Source organism: Myotis davidii, unplaced genomic scaffold (genome assembly GCF_000327345.1).
Source record: "Myotis davidii unplaced genomic scaffold, ASM32734v1 scaffold332, whole genome shotgun sequence".
NCBI classification, from domain to species: Eukaryota; Metazoa; Chordata; class Mammalia; order Chiroptera; family Vespertilionidae; genus Myotis; species Myotis davidii.
The window spans coordinates 663,022-672,000 of NW_006285779.1; the positions used below are offsets into that span (position 1 = coordinate 663,022).

The window sequence follows — 8,979 nt, forward strand, 5'->3', positions numbered from 1 at the left end:
CAATGGGAAAACAGGAGCTGAAGAAAGGGAAAAAAAGATAGAAAGGTCAGGATTTACTGACTGAATGACTCTGATAAGAAAGGAAAGAAAGAGAGAATTAAAAATGATTCAGCCGGTCAGTGTGGCTCAGCAGTTGAGTGTCGACCTATGAACCAGGAGGTCACAATTCAATCCCTGGTCAGGGCACATGCCTGGATTGTGGGCTTGATCCCAGGTGTAGGGTATGCAGGAGGCAGCCGATTAATGATTCTCTCTCGTCATTGATGTTTCTATCTCTCTCTCCTTCTCCCTTCCTCACTGAAATCAATAAAAATATATATTTTTTAAAAAGAATTGCTTTTACAAGGAGAAGTACACCAAGGCTACCAAAACTGGGGTGTGAGGAGTGATGTGAGACAGGGAAGTTTAGGATCTGTAATTTTCAGGGGTGGCTGTTAAGAGGGATTGTTCTGAGTCCCAATGCATAAGCTCCCAGTGCTCACATATGCTCAAGAGTGGGTCAAAGTTTAGAGATTTGAGAGAAGGAAAGCTGAATGTAAGTTGGTAAAGTCAAATCAGCAAGCATTTGGTACAGATTGGTCGGTAGGGACAATCATTTATGAGACAAAGAGTAGGAATTGGGTGTGGTCAAAAGTAAACTCGGGGACACCAGTGTCCTATCAAGGCATTGGGGATGGGGAGATATTTGTATTAAGTCATGTCCAAGAACACAAAAGGGTGAGGGCTTTCTTAAATATTGCTGTTTTCTAAAACACAGGACTCAGGTAAAGGTCAACATCATCACTAACAACAAACTGAGTCCCACATACAAACAGATATAAAATCAAAATGTTCTCTTGTAGAAATGACTATAAGAGTAACAAGTTAATAATAAGCCCAGCATCTAAGAGACAAAAGAAGGTATATTAGAGTCAGGGTGGTAAAGTGAGGGCCTCAGGCAACCCTAAGTCCAAGGACAGGCTAAGATGTGACCTGACAAGGAACACAGATCTCCATGCATGTCAAGAGCATCTACTGTATTTCCCCTTGGATCACAATCATGGCTTAGAGTCGCCCAGCACTTTCCACTTTACCAACAAGGAGCCATTTGTTGAATCCTCACAACTTTGTCAGATAGTACGATGATGCCCATTTCACAGACGAGAAGACCCGGCCTTGTGGATGAGAACACTACAGAATTGGAATGAGAGCTCAGGGTTTCTGCTCATAAGCTCTGTCATATTTTCCCAAAGCCACTATGACTCGCCTTCATTTTCCTCCCCACCCTCTGTGTGCTTCTCATGCCTATTGGACTGAGATGCCAACCGGATGCCAGGGACTGGGTTTGGAGGACTGGGCATGTGATTGCTACTCCTAAGAGTGCTGCTTATTATTAACAGCATTCATTTTATTCTCTGCAAAGCACTCCAAAGCCAGGACTGCCCCAGGCAAGAAGGTCTGAACAGACAGTCTTGTAGGAGAGGTGAGAGCAGTAGTGAAGGGAACTGCTTTGTTCTTGTTTTCAAGGAGGCCCAGACACAGCCTCAGGACTCCATGAAAGGCAGCAACTTGCTTAAAAACCATTTGTAAACAATGGGAAGAACCAATCTCCCTCCACCCCCTCTGTCTTCACCTCTTAGGAAAAATCTGGGGCAATGTCAGCTAATAAAGGGGATCAATAACCATCCAGCTATTTTCACAGCTGCCCTCATATTAATGAGAAGCTGTTCTGGATGAAGTTCTACAAAAGGAGTCGCAGGGATGTGTCTCCACCAAAATAAATGGCCATGCGTTTGCTAATCATTAATGGAGTGTTCTCGGATTGTGATCAATTCCAGGGTTAATTTGTCTCCACCTACAACCACACTGCCCAGGGCAGGGAACTGTTGGTTTTTCCTGAGAAGGTGGGCTTAACAACACATAAAATAGGTAAGCATACACAGACAAAATAAGCCCTACATTGGACATTGGACGATGGTTTGGAAAGTTCCTGAAACTCTTTTTTTTTAGGCCCATACAGGGAAATCATCCGGTTCCTGCGAGGGATCATTCTCCTTTGGAAAGAGCATAATTATGAGCATCCCTGTCCTCAATTCTCCAGGCAGGCACGCCTCTTTCCTGCTTGTGTTTAGAATATCTGATGGGTACATCATGCAACCATAAAATTAGATACTGGTCCTATAAAAGCCAATCACAAAGAGGGTAGAGAAAATGAGAAATTGATTCCCAGGGTCTCTGAGACTATTGAATACGCCCCTTGCCCACCTCATCAGCCTCTCACCTGAGTCTAAACCAGTCACTCAACATGGTTTCAGTTTGTTGAATAAATCATACTCTCTCCTTATTTTATTTATGTATTGTTAAGTATTTTTTATTGATTCCAAGAGAGGTAGAACGATATAGAAACATCAATGATGAGAGAGAATCATCAATCAGATGCCTCCCGCATGGCCCCCACTGGGGATCGATCCCGAAACCCAGGCATGTACCCTGATGGCCAGGAATCAAACTGTGACCTCCTGGTTCATGAATTGATGCTCAACCACTGAGTACACCAGCTGGGCCTATACTCTCTCTCTCTCTTAAAATAGGGCCTGTGCATGTATTTTCTATTATATGCCTCAACACTTGTTTGCACAGTTAACTCCTTATTTCTTAATCAGCTTAAACATCAATTTCTTTAGGAAACCTGCCCTCATTGCTCATATTTATTTAGCTCTAACTCTTATTCCACATGACCCTTGAGCGTCTATACTTATAACACTGTCTACACCTACAGTTGTTTGTTCAGTATCTCTCTTCTCTAACAGAATATAAGCTCCATGAAGACAGGGTCTGTTTTGTTTTATTCACTACTCTAGCCATAGACCTTAGCTCAGTGTCTGGCACAGAGGAAAAACTTATATGTTAGAAAGAATAGTTCAATGGCTGAATAAAAGAAGGAACAAGTGGATGAATGGATTGATATATGCATACATGAATAAATGAGTGTATAGAAACAATAAGAGGGTAGACAATTACCCACTTTCTTATTCCATAACCCCTTCTACCTCTGTACTCATGTTTCCTAGCACCGGCTTAGAAACCCAGTTCTTTGTAACATTATACTTGACATGAGACTTTGCTTCTTTGCAGCCTCATTAGGTGATGCAATTATGTCCTGTCCATGTTCACAATGAGGTTCTAAAATCCATCTTCTCCCAAAAGCCAGTGTTCACCGGAAATGGGGTTCACAAATTAAGTTTTATAATCTTACAACAGAGGAATTGCCATGCCATCAGTTGTTATTAAAATTATAGTAAACTATTCTTTTCTCATTACTCATAGTGGCAGAAGGGAGTAGAATCATAGGCAGTGCATTTATATTTAGCATTAAAATGGAGGGAGAAGCAAGAAAACCAGGAGACTCACCTATGCACCTTTAAGGGCTCACACTTATAGCGTCTGTGCTGCTTCCTAGACCATTCTGAACTCATCCCTCTATTTGGCAGTAAGGCCCTTACAAAAGAAAGGGCTCCTCAAAAGAGATCCCAAAGCTAGTGCTCCTTTCACCACCCCTCCTGAGGAATGACCCACAGTTATGTGGGATATTTGAGTCATAGCAAATCAAAACTCCTGCCTGTGTACCCCGCTGACAGGAGAACAGAGAACTCAGGTTCAACGACCTCTGCAGAGGCCAAGCTGCACAGGGCTAAGTCAGGCTGAATGACAGATGGCTCCCCCGCAGGGATCTAACCTCCCAGAGCCCAACAAGGCAGCCTCTCCCTGCGGTTCTGTCTGGCAGGACCAGGACATCAGGAGGTATGTACCTTCGGCAGCGAGTACTTGGGCAGCTTTATCTGAGCGAAGGCCTCTCTTCGATAGGACACGTAGTAGCTGGCTCTTCCTCCAGTTGTTACCTGGGTCAAGGGAAACACAGAGAGGTCAGATGGGGCCATGGATCATGACACAAGTTAAAAGGTATTAGCCTCTCCATCAGTAGCTACAGTGGTTTGTGACAACCATTTAGGGAGTATCTTGCTGGTTCTTTTTATTATTATTGATTTTAGAGAAGAAGGAAGAGGGAGAGAGAGATAGAAACATCAATGATGAGAGAGAATCATTGATTGGCTTCCTCCTGCACCCCTTACCCCCTGCCCCCTGCCCTGCCACTGGGGAGGAAGCCTGCAATCTGGGCATGTGCCCTGACTGGGAATCAAACAATGACCTCCTGGTTCATAGGTCGATGCTCAGCCACTGAGTCATGCCGGTTGGGCCCTTGCTGGTTTTTAACCTCCAATCCCAGGACACCCTGAGCTGCTCTCATGTCATGGCCCTTAGAGAATAGGTGGGTGATGACAACAGTCTTCCCCGTGGATGGCACTTTCTGTGAGAACAAGGACTGTGTATTTGGTCACTGTGCTGTACACATGTACAAACCTAATAAATGTTTTCAGCTGAGAACAGAGAAGCTATTGATGTGAGCTGTACCCATGATTTATTTATTCTTGTTTTAAAAAAATCAATGTTTAATCCATTGTGACCATGATGTGATGGCCAAAGGACTTTTTTTTCTTGATCTGAATATTAATACTGCTTAAAGTGCTTATAACTTTGAAATTAATTTCACTTCTGATCTGAGCACATTGCTTTTCCTTTATATTTACAAATTAAGGCATTAAGCAGATATTTATGGACTCTCCTTGAGCAAGTTATTTAAAGGATCAAAGTCAGAGAAAACACTCTAGATTTAAAAGTCAGAAATGTGGGGTTTGAGTCCCAATTCTGCTGTCCAGGCTGGGGGGTCAGGTTTGGGGGTCATGAACTCACTTGGGAAAATATGAAATATTAGAGGAACCTGGAAACCACTCCAAGAAACGAACCTCTGGCCTGGGCTTGGTTAAAAATCCTGCCAACATGGCACAGCTCTGCAGATGGCTGCTCTCGGCCCAGTCACCCTAACTCAGGGGAAATTAATATTCCCAAGAGAAGATAACATGGCCTGTTCAGAGAAAATAGTAGGATGACAATAGCCACCAGGCTGCTGTGCTGAGGAGGTAATTAGTGGAGGCACATGCTCTGCTCTCATTAAGGCCCAAGCACTTGCTTGGAGACAGGCCAGTCCTCCTACTCTGGTCTCAACCTGGCGCCCTTCCACGGCAGCTGCTGAGAGCAGGAGGGGTCGAACAACTCTATTGAAATCCACCCATCGCTTCTCACTCTGAGAGGTGGCACCTCCCATGGCTCCCCCTGGCTCTGCACAGATTGGAAACCCGCAAATCAGGTACCATACGCTGCCAGGTAGAGCAGATGTTGGAGTCAGTGTGAAGGCAGGACCTCGTGAAAACTTGGTGCATAGACTCGGCTGTGAACCAAGAGCAGAGACCGGTTTTCTCCCTGATGTTCCCCGCTATCCTTACATCTCTATTTTCTAATTAGAATCATTTATGTCTTGTACTCGGGACTTTTTTTTTTTAATAAGACATCTGTTCTGAATCTGTATTGTTCCTCATTGGCTTAGAGACGGGGTATTGATATATTAAGATCAATGAGTTGCTAGTAAGTCATTTTTGTGTTTTCTTTTTAAAATAAATCTCAACCACACAGACACAGATTAAAATGTAATCCTCGGCTCTGAACACTCACCATTAGTCCTTGTATGGTATTATTTACTTATCAGTGCTTTAATTTGGTGTTACTTTAAATTATAAAACCAACACATGGAAACATATCTGCCAACCCCAAATCTAAGTAATAAAAGAGTAATAGCGATAATAACTATCGCGCAGTAAAAGCTTATTACATGAATGATGCTATGATAAGCAGTTTATAAACCATACCTCATAAACCTATGTTATGCATTAAATATTATGGACATACATATATAGAGTCATAGAAAGAGTTAAGATATATAGAGTTATAGGTGTGGATTGTATTTCTACTTTACAGCTCAGGAAATTGAGGCTCAGAGAGGTCCACTAACTTGATGAACATCACACAGGGTTTCATTGTCATGGCCAGTACATGACCTAAGCCTCACCTGGACCTTTAACTGTAAATGAGGATATCCCACAAATGTCAGGCACAGGGCAGGTGTCAATCCTTACTGACTAAATGAAAAATGAATTGTGATTAACCTGCTTGACTAGGAAGACTTGGAGTTTGATTTCCTCCAGTGTTTAGTAGCTAAACCACGATGGAGAGAAGACCTCTCCCTTCCTGCCCAGTCCCGAGATGGTCACAGGAACTTCTCTCCAGATTGAAGCCCTAGCACCCGGCCTGTGGAGCAGAGTCCTCACAAGGTTGGGCTGATACCAGGCTGAGGCAACTGCTCTCTCTGTTCTTTGCATGGCTCTCTGGCAACCGCACAAGGAAGGAATAAAGTTTAGTGACTATTAATCTATTTTGATGAACTTTTCTCTTCCTTACAAGCAAATTTGCTGGCATTGTAAATCCCACAGATTATTACCACTTTCCCTTTCAGTGACACCTTTTATTTTACATTTGATGAATGTCATCCAATTATTTGCTCTGGGCCCATCCATCATGCTAAACACAGAATTAGCTGGGTCTTTTCCTCGCTAATGACTGGCTCGTTAATCTGATTTTCTGCATTTCCATTTTACAGGTTTAATTGGGCTCCTGGCCAGTGAAAATGATTCCTTTGGACAAGTGCATTGGCCATTAAACACATCTGTCTCTTCTGACTTGTTCCCATTCTTGCCATACCCAAGTGGAACCTGGCATATCCTTATTTTTTCATTTCTATCTTGCCTTTGGATGATGGCTTGTCTTGGAGGAGAAAGGGAAATCTGGCCACAGAAAATAATGGAGCCAGAGGACTGTGAGTCATATTGGACCTATTTCTGTCATAAATACACAAAAACTAGAATTCATAAATGGGCATAAGTAATCTGCAAAGAAAAGCAGAAACTAACAGTTTTTAGTATCAATTATGTGATGAGTGCTTTATATTCATGACAATTACTCACACCCATGATCACAATTATCACTATTGATATTATTGTATAACATTATTAGGACCTTACAAGGCAAAAATATTTACAACATAACATTTTTGAGTATTTGTTATATGCCAAGTGCTGTTCCTGTATGCATACTAGCCTTCACAGTCTTTGAAACATCACCACAAATAAATGGTGAAGCTGGAATTTGAACCCAAGCTTATCTAACTACCAAGCTTCTTATGCTGGTCCCTCTCTGTGGAGGGGAACGGATCCCATGTCACTCAACTTCCAATTTCCCAGATAAGATGCCTATCAGCAGGGCAGATATTTCTATGTGGAGTTCATATCAATTTCTTAGCCTTGAGAAATCAATGTTCTATTGTTGCCCAGGAGTGAATAGTACTGCTTTGGAATCTGAGAATAAGAGGGACTAAAATGGAAATAAATCTGGCTGTTGCCTTCATAGAAAATGACATTTAGAAGCTTTTCCAGTTAGAGCACCTTGCTGGGTCCACTATAATGTGAATAATCGGTCTAAGCCCACAGAAATGGCTACCTGTGCAGGCTCATGCCCATTACTGCTCACAGCCTCTGTACTATTTCCTCCTCAGGAAAGAAACAAAAGGGAACAGCCAAGTTGTTATGATGCACAATTAACTTTTCCAATTTCTTTGCTCATTAATTCTATTCAGATTCTTTAAAATAAATCTTGACATTGTTAGGTCTTTCTCTTCCTTTCCACCGCCATAATTCCTTCCAAGATCACACTTCTTTTCTCAAGAACAAAGAAACAGGCTTCTGACTGTGGGACCACATGAGTCAATAAATAGCCATAGGTCTCACCACGGTGTTGCTGTAAGTGTCAGGATGACCGAGGGAACTTCTGCATGATGGGTTATGTCACCTCTGCCATCTCGAGCTCATTTTCCCATAATGCTTTGCTAAAGTGCCACATTATGTTTCTGAATCAAAACTGTGGCATAGGATTGGGAACAATAAGACACCCTATCAGCCATCTCCTGTGCTAGACTGTTTGGTCTTGAGTTTTAGTGTTTGTCACACTGGTGTTTGCTCATTTTATGTCCGAGAGACTCTATGGTATTAATATAAGTAGTTTTATCTAAAAAGAGTGAGTCTGGTACCTAACACAACACTCGCGCTGAGACCAAACCCCCTTTAACACAGATTTGCACATAAAAATTTGTTATCAGGGCCCTAACATAATAATCCAAAAAGAGCATCACTAATAATAGATTTGAGATAAGATAGTTGATGTTGTAGCCATGGAATGACTCTCTCCCTGTCTCTTTCTCTGTCTCTCTCTGTCTCTTTGTCTCTCTCTCTGCCTCTGTCTCTCTCTATCTCTTTCTCCTTGTGTATATGTTGGGGGGAAGGGGAGATGTTATAGGGAAAACATATATTGAGCTTGCCAACACACTCATTGGCCAAAATTCACTTATAACTCTACTGCCACCTTCACCAGCCCTACCAGGAAACTTCTTGAAGCTTTGATGCCTATTGGAAATGTTAGTAAGGCCGAGAAAAGGTAGTGAGTTAGAAAAGCATGGTACATAGATTGTGTGTCTAGACCACAGCAGCACTAGATGAAGAATCAGTATGCCTCGTTCAGAGTCTGCTTCTTCAAATACAGTAAGGGGCTTGGACTTGATAAGTTTCCAGTTATATACTCTCAATGAGTCTAATAGTTTCCTCTTGTTTGTAAGCACCGTTGGTCGGGATTTCAGACCTGTATTTGAATCCTGCTTCTGCCACTTGTCAGGTTGGTGACTTTGGACAGGTAATTTAATCTTTCTAATTTCTTCTGGAAAGTGGAAATAGTAATAATACTACCTATGGACATGTTATCATGAGGGTCAAACACAATATAGCATGTAAATAGCTTTAGCCCTGAACGTGGAACATACTAAGTGCTAGTCCAACACTGTGGAGGTCCTATGGCGACTGACCATGATGACAGCTTATATGTGCAACCTGGATGCTCAGGGAAGTACTGGGGTAGCTACATGGGCAGCCTGGTCAGAACTGAGCAGGG

At 42.4% G+C, this 8,979-nt stretch overlaps 1 protein-coding gene across 1 annotated transcript in view; it reads right to left on the reverse strand.

Annotated features, from left to right (window-relative positions):
• Nucleotides 1-8,979, reverse strand: part of SORCS3 (sortilin related VPS10 domain containing receptor 3) — a gene marked incomplete at its 5' end in the record, with an annotated part of 527,180 nt that overhangs the window by 122,901 nt on the left and 395,300 nt on the right. The window contains one exon of the mRNA XM_006756437.2: nucleotides 3,789-3,878. Within this exon, the coding sequence (XP_006756500.2) occupies nucleotides 3,789-3,878 (90 nt within the window). The remainder of the gene's footprint in view (nucleotides 1-3,788; nucleotides 3,879-8,979) is intronic.